This window comes from Festucalex cinctus, chromosome 2, assembly GCF_051991245.1.
Source record: "Festucalex cinctus isolate MCC-2025b chromosome 2, RoL_Fcin_1.0, whole genome shotgun sequence".
Taxonomy (NCBI): Eukaryota; Metazoa; Chordata; class Actinopteri; order Syngnathiformes; family Syngnathidae; genus Festucalex; species Festucalex cinctus.
Window position 1 is genome coordinate 16,926,332 of NC_135412.1, and position 24,623 is coordinate 16,950,954.

The window sequence follows — 24,623 nt, forward strand, 5'->3', positions numbered from 1 at the left end:
AATCTATATATTTATGACTTAGGATCATCAATAGTGATGTACAGTGTTGCTTATTAATTTGTGTGTGGAAATGACCCCACTTTCGCATCGTGTGGCAAAACTGCATTTAGTTCTCTTGACCAGTGCCGAAAATAACGAAGTTGAAGAGATGGCTTGTTGCTGAAGTGCTCCCCAAAAAACAAACACACCCGCCCGCATGCACACTATTGCCTTTCACAGCGTCTCATTCCAGAGTCCGCATTAGATAGCGAGGAAGTACTTAAGAGGATTTTTTTTTTTGAGGGATGTCAACTATACTGGAGTAAAGTGCTGCATTGAGCTATAAGTTCAATTCATTCTGTGGGCATGCTCGTGACTTAAATCACGCAAATCATGTTTGCCTGTTGAAATGACTTCCATTCAATTCCATTATGAAAGGAGCGTGCCATTAATTTGTTACAGCCACTCAAAATAAAACAGACATTTTCGTTTTTAAGAAAAAGAACGTCACTCTATAATATTGTGTTATATAAAACATAGATTGACTAGACCGCAGTGTTTTTCAACCCTGGTCCTCAGGGCACACGATCCAACCTGTTTTCCATGTCTCTCTATTTGCAACGCAGGTGATTCCAATGACAGCTCATTAGAAGCCTGATAACGAACCTCACCTGGGTTGGAATCGGGAGACATAGAAAACAGGCTGGATAGTGTGCCCGAGGACCAGGGTTGAAAAACACTGGACTAGACTATACTACTTCATGATATTCAGTATGTACGGTACATGCAACCAGTCAAAAGTTATTCTAAAAGAAAAGAAGCAAATGTAATGCACAACATGACAACATGAATGAACCAAAAGAACTAGTTCAATTCAAAAGTTGCAAGTGAGACAATCAGACAACCCCGATTGATGGATTCGGTCTTCTACAATGTAGATGGACAAACAGGCAGTTAGATGGGTGCAAGGTAATGGCGCCCTCCTCTGGATGGAGATAGTAACTGACGTGCATATGTGTGTGTGTGTGTGTGTATAAAGACATTCCTGGGATGAATAAGCCATTCTTTCCGTAATTTGAAAGCATCCAAAGGGCAGCAAATGCTAAGGAATTAATATGCATTCCATATACTGTATCTGTATGGCTCAAGCAGGGGGCCCCTAGTGGTCAGTGATGTGATTACAAGGATCTGTATACATTGTCAAATTAAAACTTAGTTTTGAAAATTATCCTATGACATTTTGATAACTGATTATTTTACTCAAATGCAACTGAGACTTTTATCTACCTAAACAACAATAAAATGACTTTTTTTTTTTCTAATTCCACCCGTTTCCCAAGTGGAAGTCATTGTATTTTCATGAGAGATCTCACTCATATGTATTGTAACAGTTATACAGTCTACTGCATGATGCTGTTAATCATTCCAAATTTAACATGATCATTCTGTATTCTTTTCAAACTATGAACCCGCAGCATTTCAGTAGCCATACGCCATTCATTCCATGTCTTAATAATTTCCTTTATTGTATTGTGAAAGATAAGTTGCAACTAAAAGACCATATTTTCCTCAAAGAGTAATTCAAGGCCACAATGCAATTTCAAATGATCAAATTGCAAGCTGACCCAAACAACTAAGAGTCGCCACTACTCTCAAGGATTCTGGAGCTACAATATTACTCATTCTCTGCACAGGATAAATAATATTTGCGTGTAACCTAGTGTCAGATTGTCTGCCTACACGTGTTTATGTTTATGTTATAATAACAGGGTTACAACACCAAAGCTGTCTCTGTTAATCATTATCCTGTATATTTAGCTAGCTTCAGAATTTTTAAGGCAAAGATTTTACAACTACAAAAGGTGGAATTCTTTTTGATTTTTGACAGTAAATTTGAACTGAACATTTTGCACCTACTGAAAGCTTTTTTCTTCAAGTGTGCCGTGTGATGTCACTCTAACGGGCATGCTAAAACTTGTAAGCGTTACATCAAACACAGTGTATGTATAGGTTGTAACCGGAAAGGGCACAACTCAATGGCCGAACGGTACAAAGGTGGAGTGTGAGAGAGAAAATCCATTTCCATGGAGGGTGACTCATTCCGAAAGCTTCAAAGTGAGGCCACACTTGGGCTCTCTAATCTGTTTGCAGCAGTCCGCCTAATGTCCTCAAAACATGAATATTTCAGCAGGGAGGCAAATTAATGAATAACACTTATGCTAATATAGGAGGGGAAAAAGTTTCACCATGTGATCGTATGTATCCCTTTTGTCATGCCAACACAAAAAAAAATGTTTTTGTGTGTGGTTCATATTTTTTTTATTATTATTATTATTATTATTATTATTATTATTATTATTTAAACCTGGTTTAGCGGCACGGTAGTCGAGTGGTTAGCACGTCCGCTTCCCAGTTCTGAGGTCTCCGGTTCGAGTCCAGGCTCGGACCTTCCTGGGTGGAGTTTGCATGTTCTCCCCGTGCCCGCGTGGGTCTTCTCCGGGTACTCCGGTCTCCTCCCACATTCCAAAGACATGCATGGCAGGTTAATTGGGCGCTCCGAATTGTCCCTAGGTGTGCTTGTGAGTGTGGATGGTTGTTCGTCTCTGTGTGCCCTGCGATTGGTTGGCAACCAGTCCAGGGTGTCCCCCGCCTACTGCCCAGAGCCAGCTGAGATAGGCGCCAGCAGCCCCCGCGACCCTTGTGAGGAATAAGCGGTCAAGAAAATGGATGGATGGATGGAAACCTGGTTTATTTATTTATTTTGATTTTCATTTTTGGGGTGTCGATCCACATATGGAAGTATGCACTATTTTACGGAAGCGTAGAGCTGCCAATGTGGAGTAAACGTTTTTGGCTAGAGAGTAAGTTCGAACATACACGCAAATATGTTCGAACATACTCGCAAATACATTCGAACATACTCGGACATATGTTCGAACATACTCGCAAATATGTTCGAACATACATGTAGGCTACATGCTAGAAAGTTAGCATACCTTCCCATAATGCCACGGAAGTACACGGCAGACATAATAAATCATAAAAGTTACCAATGAACACTGTTTTTTGTCTACTTAATTTTCTAATCAATTGGTAATGTGGCCCAAATGCCTAAAAAAATGGGGTTTTCACTTGTGCATGCGCAAATAATACCCCGGCTCGTGGCATTATGGGAAGTTATGCTAACTTTGTAGCATGTAGCCTACAAGTACGTTCGAACATATTTGCGCATATGTTCGAACGTATTTGTGAGTATGTTCGCACATATTTGCGAGTTTGTTTGAACGTATTTGCGAGTATGTTCGAATGTATTTCCGAGTATGTTTGGACGTATTTGCGAGTATGTTCGAATGTATTTGCGAGTATGTTTGAATGTATTTGCGAGTATGTTCGAACATATTTACGAGTATGTTCGAATGTATTTGCGAATATGTTCGAATGTATTTGCGAGTATGTTCGAACGTATTTCCGAGTATGTTCGAACATATTTCAATACGTTTGAACAAATTTGCAAGTATGTTCGAACATATTTGTGAGTATGTTCAAACATACTCGCCAGCCAAAAATGTTTACTCCACATTGGCAGCTCTACTCTTCCGTACTATTTTAAATAACATGACATGAGAATTTATTGCACATTATTTTGTGGACCCCTAGGGATCAGTTTTAGAGCCCCTGATCTTGATTATCTTATTTTCCATTTCACATGGTGCACTAGTATCCACAGCCGGTCACACAATCGTGCATCTCTCGTACCGCAACATGGACGCACTTACAGTCCAAACGACCTTTTTACCCGCACATCAGATGTCAAAGTGGAGCAGGAGGTCACAAGAGTGCAGCGAATTATGGAGCCACGCTTGGCATCGTCCTCGTGGCAACTAAGCCGAAGGGCCTCGCTGCATGTTTGGCAATGAAAGAGCAACGCGGCCCACTGGCCTCACATAAACCCGCCGATAAATAATCCATGGCAAAGCTGCCGTTGCATGTGCGCTACGTCGCTTGCTAACCTTCTCAGGCTGCCAGTACTCTCTTTAACTTTAATCCTAACATACTGGAAGGTTTTGAAATCTGATAAATCGGACTGCCTGATAACAATTAAAGCTAAATACATTTGTGGGATGACATAATTATAATCATCTCACAAAATGAGTGTGACTCACCCAAGGTACACTTGGCTGTTTGACACAAAAGCTCTTCAAGAAGTGATGTCATCCGACCCCAGAGCCCAAATTACTTTTATTTATTTATTTTTTCATCCCTACTCACGTAGTGTCATTTCTGACATGATGTGACATCTGATTAATGAGTGCCCTGCTCCAGCACACTGCCAGAGCCAATTAGTTGCTGACTCTAGGGCCCTTCACCACCATCATGCTCATGTCGCCCCCAAAATGGATGTCGTGCCGCACACAAAGTAAGATGTGAAGATCCGGTCACATGACCACAGAAAAGCTAACATGATATTGCGCATATTGCACAGGTGTCAAACCCGAGGTCTGGGAGTCATATAATTTTTTTGTGCAAATGGCATGAGGCTATTGCTAAACAGATTTCTGCGTCTTAAGAACCCTGTAACATGATTCTGAGATGTGTCTAAATACATCAAACATTTTTTAAGATAATTGCGAGAAACACACAAAAACTGAGAAGTGTGTCATACTGAAATGAAGAGATAAAGTTTATAAGTATAAAGACAACGGGCGTGCGTGCGTGCAAATACGTATAAATTTATACTCATTAATTCATCTAAAACCTTATAAATATCCCATTACCCTTCGCCTTAACCAGGTACTTCAGAATCTTGCCAGAGTCGTGAGGTTTAAATGGTCAGGAGACCAGAGAAAAGGTCAGAAAAAAAAAGAAATAAAGAGAAAAGAAAGGTAAATCAAAGTGAAATCCAGCACCGACCAAACACTTCCTGCCTTCCCCATGATTACAAAATCAAAGTCTTACGCCAACCCCGGAAGCCTCTAGATTCCAGCAAATTTAGCGAGATCTCAAGAGACCAGAGGAAAAACTAAAGAGAGGAAGGAGGGAAGGATCGATAAGGCAGAGTGAGATCCAAAGAAGCCAGTACAACCAATCCATCAAAGTGAAGTCCAGCACCAACAAGACCCCTCCTGCGTGGTTACAAAACCAGAGTCTTATGCCAACCCCAGAAACCTCATACTTCTAATAAATTAAAATCTCAAGTGACCAGAGGAAAAACTAAAGAGAGGAAGGAGGGAAGGATAGATAAAGCAAAGTGAGAACCACAGACACCAGCACCCACTGATTCAAGGGGCTGTGGGAGGGAGAGGCTACTTCTGTAGAGTTTCAGTAGATGCTGGTGCGACGGATCTGGCATGCATAAGGACCACCACCAAAGAAAGAAGCCGTCAACCGCGGTCCAGCAAAGCGAGCACCCCCCCCCCCCCCCCCCCGGAATCCCCAGGCCGCGGCAGCACCAAGGCCACCCCCAAGCCACCCGAGCGGACACCGGTCGGCGAGCTGACCCAGACGCCCGGAACACCCCCGCCCCGGCCCCGGCCCACCCCCCCGAGCCCAAGGCCGCAGAACGAGGCCCAGCGGGCCCCCACTGCGCCCCACCGGTCCCCAGCCCCCATCCCCCCACGACCCCCCCGCACCCCACCCAAACCCGCCACCCACCACGACCCAGGCCCCACCACCCCCGACCCCCAAACCCCCGAACACACCCCGACCCCCAACACCCAACCCCCCAACCCCCCAACCACCCATACCTCCACCCCCCCCAAACAAGCCCCCCCCCATGATGGCCGCCAACCCCCCCCCCCCCCCCCCCCCCCCCCCGTGAACCCAGCCCTTATTTTGTAACTTCCTGTTGAGTGGGAGTTTTTTTTTTTTTTTTTTTTAATGAATGCGGAAGAAAATGGTGTATTCGACAGTCAATTGACAGACGTTTGAAGAGGTCAAATGACATCAACTTCCACAGTTAAAAGATACTTACTCCGGTTATATGTATATTTTATATATATGTATATTTTATATATATGTATATATATATATATATATATATATATATATATATATATATATATATATATATATATATATATACATACATATATATGTTTAATAATCTTTATTCAAACAATAAACAAAATAGGGGGTTAAATTTAATACAAACTCGAACACAGGACACGCCGGGAAGGTCAATAAAAGCTAAACAAAATAAAATCAACAATAAAACACAAAGAAAAAATAATAAGATAACACAACATCATATTAATAAATGATAACGTTTACAGAATGGTACTTTTTTTGTTTGGCGGTAACGTGAACATGAATGACTGACAGCGACATGTTTGTTTTATTTTCTAGCTATCACGGTGTAAGAGGTTTATGTACAAGCCAAAAAAATAGCGGGAAATAAAAGGAAACATCACACCACCAGTACAGCTTTTATTATTTCAACCGATGCTACAAAAGTGTTAACTGTTTTTCAGTTTTCCTAACTTTTTGGGGCATGGCACGAATCACCCCTCCCCGACTCAATTAAATTGTACTTTTGTGAAAAGCATTTTCGTTTTTGTTTTATTTCGTTAACATTTTTTTTTTTTTCAGTTTTAGCTTTTGTTATTTTGTTAGTTTTAATTAATTATAAAAGCTTGGTGCCCAGGCACAAGCAAAGCAAACAAGCTAAATGCACATCACAATTGCACCAGATAATGAAGTGAAACAAGAACCTGAAGTTCTTATATAAATGACATATTACATTTACATAACGAAATAAAACTAAATATTATTGTGAAAAAGCCCTTCAATTGTGTCTTTGTCAGTTCATATTATACATGAGCTTTTGGGGTTCTTTTTTTTTTGGGGGGGGGGGGGGGGGGGCATTGCCATACAGAAGAAGGAAGGTCAAAAAATCTTTTGAATATTGTGGTTTACTTCACTTTATTATGACACAGTAGCCTCCTGTTTGTAATAAAACTGAATGCCCTGTGATGTTTTTTTTTTCCATCTTCCACTCAACAAATCTATTGGATTTATAACCCTGGTGGGCAAACAATGAAAGACGGGAGAGTGAAGAAAAACAAAGTCGTGACAGCCAACGTGTGCACCGGGGCTTCGGGCTGCCTTCACCGATTTAGAGCGCCTCGTTGTCACGGAGTGGAAAAGCCCCACAATGAACCTAATGATTTTCTCTGTGTGACAGTTTCTTAAATGTGAATCACATCACAGAAGAAATATTAGATTTTGATTGTAAATGTAGGTCAGCGCTCGTGATGGAGATTAGGCCTGCAGAGATACGGCTACACAACACAAATGTTTGCTTCATGGCTTCCTTTTCGTGCAGATCATCTTGCCGCAGGGAATACTTCCATCATACCCGAGACTCTGAAAGTAAAGTTCCCCCTTAAATTTAATAATATAGGAGGCTGCTGGGAGGAGAGACTGACAATTCAGAGCAACACTAGCGGCACTCAACCAAGACCGAAGAGAAATAAAAAGCGGGAGGCGTAAAAGGAAGGACGAGATGTAGCACATGATGGGATGGGAGGAGGACGAAAGCTTTTTGAAAGAGAAAGAAAGACAAAATGAAGTTCTGCAGCAAGAGACAATCAGGATGAAGGCACGCGAGGAGGAAGACTTGGTTTGTTGGGATGTCATAATTGATAAAATGTAAATGATTAAACCAATTTTGCAATTGTCAGTGTATTGCTCCCCCTGGTGGCCAAGGCGAACACACCGTATATAATACAAGGATAAGGACACCCCTGCAATCAAAAATCAAAAACAAAACACAAACCAACAATCGACATTAGAAAAACCCACTTACACAAAATACCAGCACAACAAGAAAAAAATGCACTTTACAAATGGCTCAATAAATAAAGAAGTTTAAAGTCCAGCGTATCCATATTAGTCTGAATCTAGACCTTTATTTAATCATTTATTTAGAACCACCCATCTTCTTCTAACATCTCTAATTTCATTGTTCGTTTCAGCCACGTACCCCTTCAATATTCTGGATCACTTCACATAACTTTTAAAATTTGCTATGTTAAGTCAAAATCTATGAATAAATTTAAAAAGAAACTGTTTTCCTAAAGTTTACAACATGACTGTCCCCAAGCATCACAGAAGCTTTAACTACTATGTGGCACATTATGCAGTTTTTGTGACCATATTTTCATTTCCATTTATATTCACTTTTGATTTATTTATTTATTCATTTATTTATTTTGTTTTATTTTAAAAGGTGGCTGTACACGGACAATGATGTCACCCGTTGGAGAGTACAGAGCACTAACATTGAGCTGCCAAGTCTGGGCTGCCAACACAATTCCGCACTTTGTGAAAAAAAATGACAACCGGACATTTTCACGAGTTTATACGTAAAAAAGTGGACACGTCTTGGCAAAAGAGGACGTTTGGTCACCATATTAAAAGGCTTTTCTAAGGCACCATTATGTGGCTATTTTAAATGCAAAGAACACAAATTGAATTTCCTTTGTTTGTTTTTAGGGTACACTTGAACTGGAAGTATCAAGAAACAGGTTGAAGTACTCTTACTATTTGTACTCTTAGAAAAATGTTGGTGCTGGTGTACAAGTGTACTGAAAAGTTTAACAGCGAAAGTACTCAATGTGTTTGAAACGGACCATCTGTGACTGTTCATTGATACGATTCCTGTACTGATAGTCGAAAGAATATATAACAACAAGCGGCATTCTATCTAGGACTGCCCCTGCAAAGCACACGTGACACATGTGGTCAGCATGAGCTTGTTCTCGTACTGCATTATCACCAATAAACACGTTTATCAGGCTGAAAAATACGCAGCAGTGATGTAAGCGCTTGGTGGCAGAAACAGGTCATGCAAGTAATTAGTTACTTCATGCAGCGAGATTTGCATTCATTATTAATATGCGTCCAAGTCCTTTGTGGAAAATTACTTGTGAAACTACAGCAAGATTCCAGCACCGCACACCAATTTTCACAACCGCGAATGCGCTTTGTGACCAAAAGCAAAAGCAAGCAGAGTAAGAGTGACATAAAGTAGAGCAGCATGCAGAGAACGTTACCTTTGCTGCTGTCTTGCTTGCAGGCGGATGCCGAAGTGAATGAGTTTGTTGCGTGGAGTAGAGCAGCGAGGGATGCTGCGCTGCTTAGCAACCACACGACCAATCAGATACAAGAACGAAAAGTGCCCCAGCATACAAGTCAAAAGCAAAGCTAAGCTCACCTCGTGTCAGGAGAAGATCGTGCAGGCCGTAGAAAAGGTGTGCGGTAATCCCCCTCCATCGCAAAGGCTGCGTTCCAACGGTAAGTGAAATCTGCAATATAAAATACACTGTTTAAACATTTCCTCGGCATGGATTTATAGCATTTATGGTACTTATTATTTTAAGGTCTTTAAACACACTTTTAAAATAATACAAATTTTTAAATATCATGTACCCGCAATATATTCAGAGAGAGCAGGGGATATCGTTCAGTGTTACAGAGTACCTCCCGATGTGTTTTGTTCCCCCAAACTAACAAACTTATCGTCTGTCAATATAAATCCACAATCATGCCCAAACATGTCCAATATAAAATGAACTTACAGCCATCACTGTCTGTAGGACTACAAAGCGATTTGACATTCAGTAATCAACAAAAACTTGGTTAGTCCTAAATACTTCCTGTTTGTGTTCTTCTTCTATAAATATTTTGGTGTCAAACAAAATAGTGTGTCTCCATCTAGTGGTAAACAGTGGAATTACACTCAAACCTAAACTTGAAGCAGAACAAAATTTATTATAAAAAGCACAAAATAAAAATGTTTGCGATAGGGGGACCCGGCCGTGATCTAAGTGGATGATGGAGGGGATTGACTGTACTGTACTTTCTCTTCCTATACACGCAGAGCATAGTGTAATGTCATATTTCATATTCCATAGTGATAGACCAATGTGGGTTTATCAAGGCCAATTATTAGTAGTCAAGGAGACCGATAATGATTATTTCATATTTCAAGCCGATTTGCAGCAAAAGAGAAAATAGTAGCGTAAAAAAATACTTTAATTTTAATTTAAACATATAAAGAATTAACAAGCTTTGTTTAAAAATAATAACAAAAACTGCAGGGAGCCTCCAGGGTCATCAGCATGCTAAATAAATGTTAAGCTAAATTAAAAACGAAGCAAGTAAGTATAGTTCCGTAAAGTTTTCTACTCATTCTGTATTTAAGTTAAAATAATGAATGCACACATTTGACAGTAAAATCTTGTTGAGACATTTTATTGAAACGTACATTCATGAGATATATTGCCACTGAATTCAGTCGTACGCGCAAGTTAAAAGTCGTACAATGTAAGTAAACATGAGAACAGCAACCATTTGATGCTGATGATTTGAGACGATTTCAAAGCGTAGCAGGCGTCTTTGGTGGGGCGGCATCAAGAATCCACTTGTTTCTTTACCTGTGATAGTGGTAGTTGCGTTTCTATTTCCTGCCCGAAGCAATGCCAGCATTACATTACAACACACAACTTCGCGATAAAGAGACATTTTGGATTTTGCCATGAACAAACCAACCTGTCTGCTTGACCACAAAAACATATTGACATGATTATCCACAAATATTAAAAATTACAAAAACAAACTAGATGTAAACGGCGCCTGCTTGAGGTGAAAAAAGTGAACTGCATATGTGTACACTACTTCATTGCCACACGTAAACAGGAAAAGCTAATTGTGCGTGTTTAGTTGCTTTTTTTCTTTCTTTCTTTTTTTCGTAATGAGGTGAAGCTGCTCAAGCGTCTTCCTTTCTGCAGCCCGTTTTGAATCTACTTCTTTGGCTAAACTGGTCACTATGTACAATTTTGTACCACCTTCCCGCACTCAAACATGTCGGTTGCCGTGAAAAGGCAATCGAATCCGCGCGCTCAACGAATTTGAGCCATCTCCTCCAGGAAGGGTGTTTTCATGCATCCGGTGCAGAGCTGGTCCATCCACAGCGGCGCCTCGTGCTGCAGAGGGGTGCGGCGCGGGTAGAAGGTGTGCGAGAAGTCGTAGTTGAGAAGGCAGCTGAGGGAGGCCATGTAGATGTCGGAGAAGCGAGACAGCCGGCGGGAAAAGTACGTGGGGTTGTGGCACGTTCGGAAGATGCTGCCGAACTGAGGGTTGAACAAGTTCTTCGTCATCACCCTGGGAAACAAAGTCACGTGATTAAGCAGAAGGTGTGTCAGTTGTGTGTTTTTGTTTACTTGTTTAAACATGTACTATGATTTTAAGAAAAGGGTAAAGGGACGCTTTACTGTTCACAGGCTGGTCTTTAATTGGCTGCAATGTGATCGGCAATCAAAGGACTGACGGAAGCCGATCGTGTACTTTTTCACGGTCAGTAGCCAATCAATCGGAGCACGGCAACCAATTACTGTAAGCTTAGTTTTATTTTCATCATTCATTTATTTTGTCTATAATTTAGCCTTTGTGTTCCACCACCAAATCTACATCACCTGTATGTACTGCCCCCTGGAGGCCAAGGCAGGCCTACCAGAACGAGCAGCACAATGTTCAAAGAATTAATTGGGGGAATGCTGAACATTCGATGGTTTGACAACAATTGACGATCATATCAGGAAATGGATTATAAGTTCACTAAAATTATTAAACAGATACTTTACTTATTTAGCCATTTTTGGCAGTCAAACATGAATATTTTGCCTATAATAAATATGATATTTTCATTATTTTTCATGTACAATTAGTACCTTTAAAAACACATTTTGCAACATGCTGTCAACTGAAAATGACATCACAAGGGTTCAGGTAACCAATCACAGCTCTCCTGTTTTCTAGATTTGGTCATGTGACATTCACAAGCTGAGCTGTGATTGGTTACCTGAGCCCTTGTGATGTCATTTTCAGTCGACAGCAAGTTGCAAAATGTGTTTTTAAAATGTACTAATTGTACATGAAAAAAAAATGAAAGTATCAAATTAATTATAGACAAAATATTAACTTTTTATTGCTATAATGGGCTCAATAAATGAACTGTCCCTTTAAATGCATGTTAGCATTCAGCATCAGATGACACTTTCAATATAAATGCCACCATTAGCCGAGATTTTTGAGCAAGTCAAGTTAGCACAATTGTCTGCCATCACGGGGAACCTGCGTGCAAATCCCGCTTGGACCACATTTTAGTACATTTGATAGTTTGATGCCAACTGACTGATCATATCTCCAAATGGATTATAATTTCACTGAAATGATTAAATTCATGCCATCATGCACTTTGTCTAGTTCTACATATTCTGTTTCATTTTGTTGTTTCAATTTTTTTTATAAAGTACAATACTGTACTAGAGCCATTTTACTCACAAAAAAAATAAAAAATGTTGTTGTTGTTTTACAGGGCTGTAACTGATCATTGTTTTTTCCATTCATTTCAATGGTAAAAGGTGATTTGCGATACAAGGGAGTTATGAACATGTCATGAAACAAATGAAACTCATAAGTCAAGATAGCACTCTATCAGACAAAATGGTCCAAATAACAACCTCACACTCAAACGGCTTCCCATCAAAGTTCTATTCAGTAATCGTGATCGTAACTGAAGTGAATGTGACGACCTTGAACGAGCTGCTTGAAGGACATACGACTCAAGTCACTCACCTGAGTTCTTCTCGCTCCTTCTGCCACTCGTCAAACACCTGTTTGGAGTCCGGGTCACGGTGCGTCTGCAGAATCCCACAAGTGTCAGAACACTAGCCGAGCATATCGGGTTTGGGTTGGACGTGAAAGTCTCACCTGCAATCGTTCCATCAGGCCGGTGAGGGCTTGCAGCCAAGTGAGGCTGACAGCATAGCGGTCCGTGCTCACCACTTTGGTTTCATGCTCCAGTTCGGGTACGATGGCGCCGGTGCGCCAGCCGTGTCGTAGCGTCAGGTCCTGCCGGCAAGAAAAACGACTTTGCTACAGTGGAATGAGTCTCACCTCTACATGACTCCAAGTTTGCACAAATTAAAAGCTGAAAGGGAAACAATGTGGCAACCAAAATTCTCACCACAGCTACCACATTGTGAAACATGCACTAGTGGTGAATCTGTTCCTTTGTGCATATCTTCAAGATTGCCACATGGACAAAAATCTTGGGACATCTTTAAAGACATAATCAGTGTTTCAATATATTTTTGTGCCATTATTGTTTAATCCCAGGCATTATGTAGGCTGCCGATACAGGTCATCTGTACTCGTCACTTGTGGCCGTTCTATTATCACAATGTTTTTCTATGTGAACTGTTTCAATGCCAATCCTTTCAAATAGAAAGATGTAACTTCTGCAAAATATGTTTATCAGGTTTATCTTAAAACTTAGTGCATTAACTCATTCACCCCTCGGACATTTTCGCTGTTTTACTGGATTTTGACTGATTTTGCAAGGCCCATAGCATATTGTGTCCTATTGCTATAAAAACATGATGGAACCTACCAAAAGAAAGATTAAAGTCTCTTCTTTCATCAGGAAAAAAAAAGTGTATTTCTAGCTGTTTCCATTTTGCATCAATTAGCATTAGAACATGGCTAAGTTTCATCATTATTCACAAATCTGTTTAAAATAGTGGGGAAAAGAGCTTTTTGATCTCTTATACTCTGCTGCCATCTGCTGGCCGTTTTTGTAATAACTACCATTGCTTCAAGCATTCTTTTCAGTTCAGAGGTTGCATCAAAGCCAAAACGTATAATTACATCTTTGGGAGCATGCTAATATTTAAAATAGAACGTATTTATACGTTTTTGGGAGTAAACGAGTTAATAGTGTAAACAATGTATACAATGTATACAAATGTATACATTTATTTGATAACTCAATTTGGATGATCTGAAGACTTCCTCCATTATGTTTCTTTTTTCATTTGATATATTTTAGAATTTTCTTATTATTCAGTTCATTAATTAGGTTTATTCTTCCTGTTGAACGCAATACAGGCAACATAAAGCTTTTGCTTACTTGTGTCGATCATATCGTGCTAAATTCATCTGTTACTTTTTTTGTACTTGTATGTATCTATATTTTATTTTTCTAATATCAATGGTCTGCGATTGGCTGGCAACCAGTTCAGGGTGTACCCCGTCTGCTGACCGAAGCCAGCTGAGATAGGCTCCAGCACCCCCCGCGACCCTTGTGAGGAGCAAGTGGTGAAGGAAATGGACGGATGCATATCAATGGTATTTTTCCTCTGCATGGCCGTGTTTCATTTTATGTGTAATCCATTTCATATTTTTTTTCCTTCTTTATTTTGAATACGTATGAAAAATATCAATACTCAAATATTGGTGGATATGAAACCACATTTGAGATCAATTTTTCAACTGGATTACCAATCTGTAGTTTGTGTTCACAGTTAACAGTTGAACCTGTATTATTTTGCACTTAATTTATTTTGAACAAAGACTAAAACTCAGGGACTAGTCAATTTTTTTTGTTTTCCTTACGACTTCAATTCTGCATTGAACAGTGACTCTTCCGCCTTTTGACAGAAATTAAACTAAAGGTATTGCTTTAAAATATTCTGTCAATGGTTTAATACAAATGTTATGTATCAAATATATGAGTGGTTTTGGTTACTTGATACTGGTGAGTACTCCGAAGTTGAGTACTCGCACTGGTCTGAAAAACAAAAATCCCCATTTTGGTTTGGTGGTCATTTTTCTAATGTGAAAGACAAACGGTACTGGCTGAACATGCACTTGGTGATGATGGCAATTAAGAAGCTAATAGAGCAGATGGGGACAACGGCATGAAGCCATCTCAAGATGGCCGTCAGCCTTTGACACTCACAGCCAAGTCGCTGTAAAGATGGTCTCCAAAGTAAAGCACCTTGGATCCTCGCCAGCCCGTCAACCTGAGAAAGTCAATCAGGTTTCCCTGCCACACAAGACAAACGCACACATGCCAGTGAGCCTGTGATGGATGCGAAAACGCCGCCTCACCTGACGACAGTCTGCCTCATGCTGTTTGTACCATGTCGAGCACTGACCTGTTTGTAGATGTGGCCTTTGTCTAAACTGCTGATCTTTTCCCAGCGAAGGTCCCCGTTTCCATCCAGACGCCGGAAGGGTCTGCAATGCACGCTTTCAATATTAATGCTGCCCTTCACTACTTGGCAAAGAGATCTAAGGCTTGATTTTTTTTTTTCCAATGGCTTCATTTTATAACTTTGAGGAGCAATTTTATTTTATTTTTTGCAGGTTAATCCCAGTGAACTGAAGTAAGGGTTTTATTAAACAATAAAAATGTGACTACATAATGAATGAACCATTAGTTTTCTTATTTCTAGAATAAATATTTTTTGCTTCTTAAATTGACATTGCATATAGCAGCGAATTCTATTTTGTTAATTTGATGTTTTTTGTTTTGTTTTTGCAGGTTAATCAGAGTAAACTGAAGCAAGAGTTTTATTAAATAAAAATGTGATAACACAATGAATGAAACATTGTTTTTATTTTTTCTAGAATTAATATTTTTGCTTCTTAAATTCACATTGCATATAACAGAAAACGTTTGGTTAATTTTATTTTATTTTGCAGGTTAATCAGAGTGAACTGAAGCAAGGGTTTTATTAAACAGTAAAAATGTGACAACATAATGAATGAACCATTAGTTTTCTATTTTTCTAGAATCAATATGTTTTTTGCTTAAATTCACATAGCAGCAAATTTTATTTTGTTAATTGTATTTTTTTTATGTGCAGGTTAATCCCAGTGAACTGAAGGGTATTATTACACAATAAAAACGTGACAACATAATGAATGAACCACTGGTTTCCTTTTTGTAGAATCAATATTTTTTTGCTTCTTAAATTCACATTGCAAAGAGCAGCAAACTTTATTTTGTTGTCTAGAAATAAAGCTAGATGTATTTTAAAAAAGCTCTACTTAATCTAATTTTAGAATTTAAAATGTATTCAAAATTATTCCTTTATTTGATAGATGGATGCAGCAAGGGCTGCTCGAGTATGAAGGAAATGTGATTAATTTGGTAGTAATTAAAATCACAATTAGGACAATTATTTGTTTTGGGGTTTTTTTTGGTACAAAATGAGATAATTATAAACGTAAAAAAATAAATTTCTTTGAAACACTATAATTACGCAAGTTCCTTTTGGACCAAACAATATTTATTAAATTAGTTTATTTTACAATAAAAAATGTGCAAATATATAAATTTAATCAACTCAAAATTAGTATTAATAATCTTTTATTTTTGCTTACGATTATGCCGGTTTTGTAATTGTGGAGTGTAATAATTGTAATTGAATTTCGAATAATTGTGTACCCCTAGATGTAACTACAAAATAATTTAAAGGGATACTTGAGTCATTGAGCCATTTTCAGCAGTAAAAAGTTCATATTTTGTCTATAATTAATGTGGTAACTTCATTATTTTTCATGTACAATTAGTACCTTTAAAAAAGTAATTTTTCTACTGTCTGCTGTCGACTGATGATGACGACCAATCATGGCTCAGTTTACTGACCAAACCCAGAAAACACGTGAGCCATGATTGGCTGTTACCTACTTCCTCAGCACAGGTGATGTCATCATATCATCAGTCGACAAGTAGAACAATTACTTTTTAAAGGTATTAATTGTACATGAAAAATAACAAAGTTATCAAATTCATTCTGGACAAAATATTAACTTTTCACTGCTGAAAATTGTTCAATAAGTCAAGTACCCCTTTAAAGCACAAAAAACAAAACAAAACAAAAAAAACCTCAGAATACGTCGGTACATACTTGACACAGTCGGTGAAGAAGTGCGGCTTGTCCGCCTGCACGATGATGACGTCAAAGAAGTCTCTCCACTCTTTGCCCACCATGTGCGTCATGCCTTTATCCCTACACACGAAATCGAGCACAGCGCTTCAAATACCTGCGCGTCCAAAACGTTGGCGGCCGCAACGACACTTACACAAAGCTGAAGGGACTGTTGGTGATGAGGAAAAGTTTCTTCCCATGACTGACGAGTCGGTGCAGGACGGCGTCAGTCTCTTCGCCTCTCATAATGAACTTGTCTAGACGCAACGAAGACAGCTCACACACAAATAGGGTCTTGCCCTGATTTGAAAATCTTACCAAGGTCTTGCATGATCCACTTGTACATGAAGCCTTTGATGTGGACCATGCCGATCGCTTCCTGAAAAGTCACAAAGGGAAAACATTCTCCAGATTGGTCAACTTGTAAAGCTTTGAATAAGCTGCATACATTTCGGGCTGGTACACAAAACGATTCTGCTCCACCACTGATCTCGAAACAACGTCCTCCGAGGCACGGATGTCACGTGATCTCATCAACACAAAGATAAACATTGAACAGATACTTTTTGGTATACACCGATGGTTGCAAAGTGTTTCTGAAGATGACCGGAGGCAACATTGTTGTAGATGCCTTCAATAGAAACACATGCTTTGGAAAATACATCTTGGCATGTGGGGAACCCGCTTTTATACAAAAAAAAAAAAATGATGTCAGTTAGGGTAGATTTTGTTGTATTTATCACCCCTTCCTTGTTGGTCAGTCAGAGCACTTCATTGATTGGCTACATTCCATTCACGTCATATTCAACCAAGTTAAATAGAAATGTCTGCTTTCCCCACACACATGAAGATTTTTGGTCATAAATACTAAGCAAGTTTCGTATTTAAGATGGTTGACTGACCAATTTTGGACCCTGTTATCGGGACAAATCCACATGACTCATACAGAAGGACCGCCGGATCTTATAAGACAAAATATTTACAACATCGTGCCCAAAACTATGGGAGGACCAAAACTACCCAAATAAAAAATAAATAAATAAATAAATAAATAAATACATAAATGTGAACAAAAAGTAAATAAAACAAATACAAATGGAAATATATATATATATATATATATATATATATATATATATATATATATAATTATTCTTTCTTTCTTTTTTTTTGGGGGGGGTGCAGTTTTGCTCCTCCATACAAAACAGCCCAAATCCCAAACGTCTTGACGTGTGTACCCGGCCTTCGCTTTTGTTTCCCTGCAAGCGTGAGTTATTATTCTTTGCTCAACCCGTTTGTTTCACTCAGCCGATTCCTGTGCTTCCAGTTGAGGAATGTCAAAGCACTGTTTCTCTAACAGCTCTCAGTAGGAGTCGAAGGCCTACAAACAAGAGTGTGGCAAGCAGATCAAGCTACAACACCAACTACTGACATTTAACTCATTCCCTAACTTAATATTCTTGTATCACAAATCAGTTTCCCACAACGAATACATTGCAAAGCCATTATGTGATAACTTTTACATTTTAGCAAAGTGCAAATTTTTTTTGGTCTTGTTCTATAAAAATGTTTTTTTTTGTTTTTTTTCCGTTTTTTACAAATATTGTATTGTGAAGGGTTGATTCACTTTTAGAGGATACTCTAAATATTACATAATTGTAACAACAGTGGAAAAAGGCGCTCTTGTTGCACTATTCAAAGAAAAAAAAAAAAGAACTCAATGATTATTGAGGAGAAACAAGAACAAACCTTTTGAAAACAGCTGACAAAATCATCTAAACGACCTTTCACCCCATCTCCCATGAGTATCGGGTCAGATATACTTTCAGATCAATACAGGTTTTTATTTCATCAAATGACAACAGATTTTCATAGAAATTGCACCATTGTAGATGGATTTTGTCCTCTAGTAAATTGGAATAGTAATGGCCAAACTTACTGAGACATCTTTGGAGAGGTGAACTGGATCGTAATCGATGTCGTTGGTGATGAAGAAATCATTTGCCACAGCCAAGAGGGTCATCTCAGGGATGGAGAAAATGTCCATAAACTGTTTCACCTTCGGGCCCTGTTAAAAAGTACAATAATTAGGAAAAGTGCTCAACATTCGCAGACAGATTTGATTAATTATCATAGTACGACGAACACGGGCCGGCCATTTGAGTGAGCGAAGGGATTAGAAGATGAAGCTCAAAAGCGTTTTGCCATTCCAAACATCAGCGTCAGCTTCCTCTAATGAGCAATTGGGACAAACAAAACTTTGTGACGCCAGGGAGATAATAATCCGATGTAAAATCTCATTATTTTCACACAAAATAAAAAAAAAACTCAACATTCCTCCTGCTTGATGATGACAAAGGCCCAAACGAGATTACAAAACACAAGCATGTCATTTTACGTAAGCATACAACGATATATTTATATAATCCTTATGACATCAGAGTTTGGAATTTAAAAATTGATTATTTTTCAATGCATTCCTTTAGAGTAACTCAAAACACTCTTGTAAATCTCAAATTATCTTTCTACAGTGACATGAATGGAAATGCCATTAATCTGTTCCAGCCTCCCCAAAAAAACACACATTTCTGTACTAGTTTATGAAAATAGAACTCTGTAATATTGTACTTTATACAAAACATAGAATAATGGCATAATTAAAAAGAATGTAAAGAAACGGCTTTATATCTTTTGTCACATTTTTGTGTTGAAATATCCATAACTATGATACTGAAGCTATTTGGCAGCCCGTCTATTGTGTTTTGCATTGTTTGTTAGCATTCAGCTAAACTGACGTTTCAAAAGCAAAGCTAGGTGGTTGTTTGAATCACATAATGTTGTAATGATTTGTTTTATGTTTAGCTTTAGACGGAGTAGCAAAAAAAAAAAAACAGCTTTAAGCCATTTCTTTTTTTTTTAAGAAAAACAAGAATTGTCTGCAAACTGCTGTTTGTTGTGAATTGAGTTGAGTTCACAGCCATCGTAGCATGTTAGCATGCATGTTAGCATTCAGCTAAACTGACGTTTCAAAAGCAAAGCTAGGTGGTTGTTTGAATCACATAATGTTGTAATGATTTGTTTTATGTTTAGCTTTAGACGGAGTAGCAAAAAAAAAAAAACAGCTTTAAGCCATTTTTTTTTTTTTAAGAAAAACAAGAATTGTCTGCAAACTGCTGTTTGTTGTGAATTGAGTTGAGTTCACAGCCATCGTACAATACTCATTTGCCTGCTCACAAATCAAAGCAAAAAAATAAATCAAAAATCTCGCTCGTATTTCCAAAAACGTGCAAGTCATGTCACTCGTCTCTCAAGCCGTGGCTGTATTACAAAAGGTATATTCACTTTTCCATAGAAGCCACTATCCAGTTGCAGAGGGATGTGGAAAGTTCCCCCGTAGAGCTTGAGGACCTCCTCGTCTGGCACAGGGCTCAGACCCCTAAAATCAAATATGAAAAATGAAAATGCAAACTGTCCCAAAAGTCACCGTACACTTCGTTTGTTCTATTTCATTGTCGGGATCATTCGGACAAACGTGAGGCCATCAGCATTTGACAGCTTAGACTTTGCTTTGTAAGCATGTCACCCCTTTGCCCGTGGCAAGAAATTATTCTGGCCCCATCTGCAGTTGAGCGCCAGTTTACGAAGAATTATAGCCATCTCACGTTGTACAATTAATGCGATCCATAGAAAGTTTCTTTCTAGGCCAGCACTGATGAGAACAATGAACTCCTAAAGCAGGCAGTTCCGCAAAGCCACGGAGAGCCAATTTGGAGGGCTGTTCTGGAACCCCGCATCAACTAAATCTTAATTCAGAGGATGCTTTGACGAACATTAAATCTTTAGCCGTATGTTTTTTAGAGATTATGAAGCTGAACAACCGGAAGTCAATACGGGTAAAAATGTATAACTCTCCGACGCATCGAGCTTGTTTTGAGGCCGGGATCCGGCACACATTGTCTGGATAAACTATGTGGCTTTGCGCCAACGCCTGCTCTAGGAGTTGAGCATTTTCATCAGTTGTAGTAGTGGCAGGCCTTCCGCTGCGAGTTTGAACTGGTGTGAAATTTCGGTCGGGCACAGAAAAGATGACAATCCCACGTCTGGCAAAACAAAACCCAAAAGGAAAATGTCAAAACATGAATTGCACAGTAAGTTTTGGTACGCCATGCGTAATGTTAGCAATAGGAACAACAAATCCTTTTTCACCTGTATACTGTTCCTGATTGAATGTAATGAAAAGCGTCTATCTTCATCAGGAGACCCTAAAAAGGGGAGAAGCAGTTTCACCTAAAGATGCTGCCTCGGGGAACTGTACGAGCATTTACCTTTTGGATATCGTAGTGAAGGCCACGTGCTGCAAAGTTGGGAATGTAATCGTACTTGAGGATTCCTTCGGGGTACTGCGGAATGGGAGGACGGAACACAAATTCACGTGAGACGGCTTTTCTAAAATCCCGTCTCTAAAAGTGGCACGAACCTTGAAGTTCTCGATGAGGAAGTCCCTGGCCGTGTTGTAAATCATGGTGTTGAGCGCATTGGAATACAGAGCCAGCGTGTAGTCGTAGTCAAAACCGTAGATGTCCACCTCGGCCAAGCTGACCTCGTTGTTGGCGTAGATGGCCGACGAGTTGAGGGACTTGCATGCGCCGGGTGGAATTAAATCTGACCATGAAAAGGAAACAAGGTCAGGAGGAAGTATAGTGTAGTTTGTCCATACTTGTGCTACTAGTGCTTACCCACCTCCCACGTTCCAATCTTAATTTGTAATTTAATTTCAACATCGCTGTATTTCTAGTCCACTCACTTGTATTATCATTTCAAGGCCAAGGTTGAACTAACACAAGGAGAAAAACTTCAATGTCAAAACTTGTGATGGAAATAGGAAACCAACGACACTCCACAGAGGACCCGGTTTACTTCAATTTTGAACAACCTGGCAAAATGTCAGGAAGTTGCGTAACGTGTACTTCTCAAATGATTTCATCTGCGGCACAGCCAGCAAGACGAGATCCCATCAGCGTCATCTAGATTTGGATTTGTTTATCACAGAGACGGCGCCCAACCTCCCTCAGATTGACAATCAGCATTTGCGGTCTTGTATTTGCACAGGAAAACTGATTACGGGAGGAGGTTACAAAGTGCTCCTGAGTGATATGATACTGGTTGGGTTGGGGGCAGCTGGACATAAACCCACCACATTTGGCTTGAAACAAGAATTTATATCATCAAGAGGCTGCTAGGATTTATTGCATTTACTGTATTTAGCTGTTTTGGTCCCTCCCTCTAAAATTGAGTTAATTTTTTCTTCCATTTTTATTTATTGATTACATCGAATAATTTATATTAGTAGAAGATTTTATACATACTTGCCACTTTTGTATTTATTTTGAAAAATAAGTATGAATTATTTAAAAATTATTATTGTGGGAATGCTGAAAGCACATATGTTGTTTATAACCTTTATTATTATTATTATTATCCATCCATCCATTTTCTTGACTGCTTACTCCACACAAGGGTCGCGGGGGGTGCTGGCGCCTATCTCAGCTGGCACTTGGCAGTAGGCGGGGGACACCCTGGACTGGTTGCCAGCCAATTCGGAGCGCCCAATTAACCTGCCATGCATGTCTTTGGAATGTGGGAGGAGACCGGAGTACCCGGAGAAGACCCACGCGAACACGGGGAGAACATGCAAACTCCACCCAGGAAGGCCGGAGCCTGGACTCGAACCGGAGTCCTCAGAACTGGGAGGCGGACGTGCTAACCACTCGTCCACCGTGCCGCCTATTATTATTATTATTATTATTATTATTGCATTTTATTCTCACTTTTTCCAGTCAAATAACTCCCACATAGTACTTCTGATTTACACCGTTCAAATTTCACCTTGTTATTCTAATTATCATCATCATCATCATCATCATCATCATCATCATTATTATTATACATACACAACTCATTCAATAAAGTTTGACCATGATTAAGTGCTGTTGGACACTATGCATGTACAATTTTGCAGACTGGTAGTACAACTACATTTTACTAGTGAAGCAAAACTGCACTAGTTCACAACTGCATGCTACTAGTACAACTGGTGACAGTATGAAATTTTACTTTAAAATCTAACACTTCAGGCAAATGTCTACTAGTGCAGTTTTGTATCACTAGTAACTGAGTTGTCCCTTTAAAATGCCAAAATGGTGCTACTACTGTGTGAATAATCAGGTGCTAATTAATGAGCAAATTCTTATGTATTTTTTTAAATGATCATAAATTACTTGAAAGAAATGCAAAATAGTAGTGTTCAACATTCAAGCTAGGACAACAAATTTGTCTTACTAGTGACGTTTGTTCCACTACTTAATGTATGACATTTCTGTTTCTGCAGTCTGCATACCAGTAGAAGTAGAAGTGAAGCGCTCGATGTTAAAACTATAATACAGAATTGTACCATTAGCAATGTGTCTACTAATGCGGTGCAAAGTTTTACTAGCAGTAAGGATCATAAGCTATATGCAAGGCCATCGAGTAAAAACGCTTATAAGCTTCGACTGGCCGTGTTTTTGCTAGCGTGTGTTTTGGAAACAGAAGTTGGTGGTTCAGGTTTTATTTTCCACTGTGGGTCCAACGCACTAAATCAAACGCCACGCAATAAGTTTAAGTGGCAAGAGCACAACATGTTATTTCGAGAGACGATAAATGAGAACTAGTTTATTTTTGTACGAACCGTGGACCAGCCGTCTCAGGTCAGCGTAGCGAGCCCACATGTAGGTTTTCTGGTCTACTTGGGGTGCCGCGGTGGCAGTGGACGTGGACGCCCGCCTCCTGGCGCCTGTCACGCCGGGTGGGCCCGCCGGATCCTCGGCTCGCTGTCCGGCCGCCGGAGGAGCCGCCGTGGGGGCCGCCTGGGGCTGGTGGGGCGCCTCGCTGCGCGACTGCACGTCGCCCCTCGGGCCCCCGGAGGAGCAACTACTTCGCTCCTTTGTCCCGTCGTGACCGCGTAAAGTGACGCAGCAGGCGCGGTTGACTTGTTTTCGGCTTCCTCCACTCCAGAGGCTGCGGGCCAGCGGTGTGGCCGCGATTTTCAGCGACATTGCAGCAGCCTGGAAATTTGTTTAAGCCGATTTAGCGTCAGAATGTCAACAACTGGCAAAGGCACACGTACTGTACCCTGCTTGTAGAACGGGCACGCCCCCGAAATGCGAAAGAGGGCGGGACGTCTGTTCGAGCAGCCAATCATCAACACAAAAGTACATTTCCATTGGACCTGGCTGGACAGTTGTTTACCCGAGAAGTGGTGGGAACTTAGGAACGATGTACAAATACTTCATTACCTTTCCGTAAATGAAATAAAAATACACAGTACCGAAGTATTTGTATTTTGTTCCCTCCTCTAAGACTAATTTACGCATGATATGAATTTCTAAAGGTTTAAAATTGTGCTAAATGAACAAACCAACACCGACCGGTCTTGATCATACTGTGTAGTACATTTCTAGATCTATATCTCTTCAGAGTATTTTTTTCCTCCAGAAAAAAATATGTGGGGTGGCCAAAAATAATACTTTGCTGTTTCTGTATTCTCACATAATGTGCTGCTTGGAGATATGAGTGCCTCAATTGACTAGTTTTTCGAGATACAAGCAGCAGCTTGGTCAATTTTCTTAATTTTTTTTTGTTTTGTTTTGTTCCTTTAATAAATATGAGCAAAGCTTTAAGCTCACATTTTCCATCTTTGCAGAATACGCAGACAGCAAATGTTACAGTAGGCTACTGTGTTTTTGTACGCAAATAAATAAAACAAAATAATAAGTAGAACTAAAATACCGTAAGTGCATTTTTTCATCTAAAAAACAA

The 24,623-nt window shown here is 39.6% G+C and overlaps 2 protein-coding genes across 3 annotated transcripts in view; both read right to left on the reverse strand.

Moving 5' to 3' along the window:
• The window catches only part of rap1gapa (RAP1 GTPase activating protein a), a 70,656-nt gene extending 61,580 nt beyond the window's left edge, over nucleotides 1-9,076 (reverse strand). The window contains exon 1 of one of the 2 annotated variants that reach the window (XM_077513385.1): nucleotides 9,036-9,076. The gene's annotated coding sequence lies outside the window, so the exon portion shown is untranslated. The remainder of the gene's footprint in view (nucleotides 1-9,035) is intronic. The other variant, XM_077513386.1, reaches the window with a different exon arrangement.
• Nucleotides 9,077-10,220: 1,144 nt separating this feature from the next.
• On the reverse strand, nucleotides 10,221-23,950 carry nt5dc2 (5'-nucleotidase domain containing 2). The gene is made up of 14 exons (XM_077513392.1): nucleotides 23,494-23,950; nucleotides 21,244-21,428; nucleotides 21,092-21,166; nucleotides 20,973-21,028; nucleotides 20,109-20,202; nucleotides 18,706-18,834; nucleotides 17,085-17,145; nucleotides 16,921-17,023; nucleotides 16,746-16,847; nucleotides 14,985-15,066; nucleotides 14,786-14,872; nucleotides 12,754-12,894; nucleotides 12,619-12,683; nucleotides 10,221-11,145 (listed from the first exon to the last, which is right to left on the reverse strand). The coding sequence occupies exons 1-14, from the start codon at nucleotides 23,858-23,860 to the stop codon at nucleotides 10,884-10,886; spliced, it is 1,809 nt and encodes a 602-aa protein (XP_077369518.1). The 5' UTR covers nucleotides 23,861-23,950; the 3' UTR covers nucleotides 10,221-10,883.
• Between the last annotated feature and the right edge of the window lie 673 nt (nucleotides 23,951-24,623).

Coding starts and splice junctions, on each gene's coding strand:
- nt5dc2 (XM_077513392.1), bottom strand. CDS start 23,860: ATGTCGCTGAAAATCGCGGCCACACCGCTGGCCCGCAGCCTCTGGAGT. Junction 21,029..21,091: donor TTCACTACGATATCCAAAAG/GTAAATGCTCGT, acceptor TCCCCTTTTTAG/GGTCTCCTGATGAAGATAGA. Junction 15,067..16,745: donor TTCTTCACCGACTGTGTCAA/GTATGTACCGAC, acceptor CGTGCATTGCAG/ACCCTTCCGGCGTCTGGATG.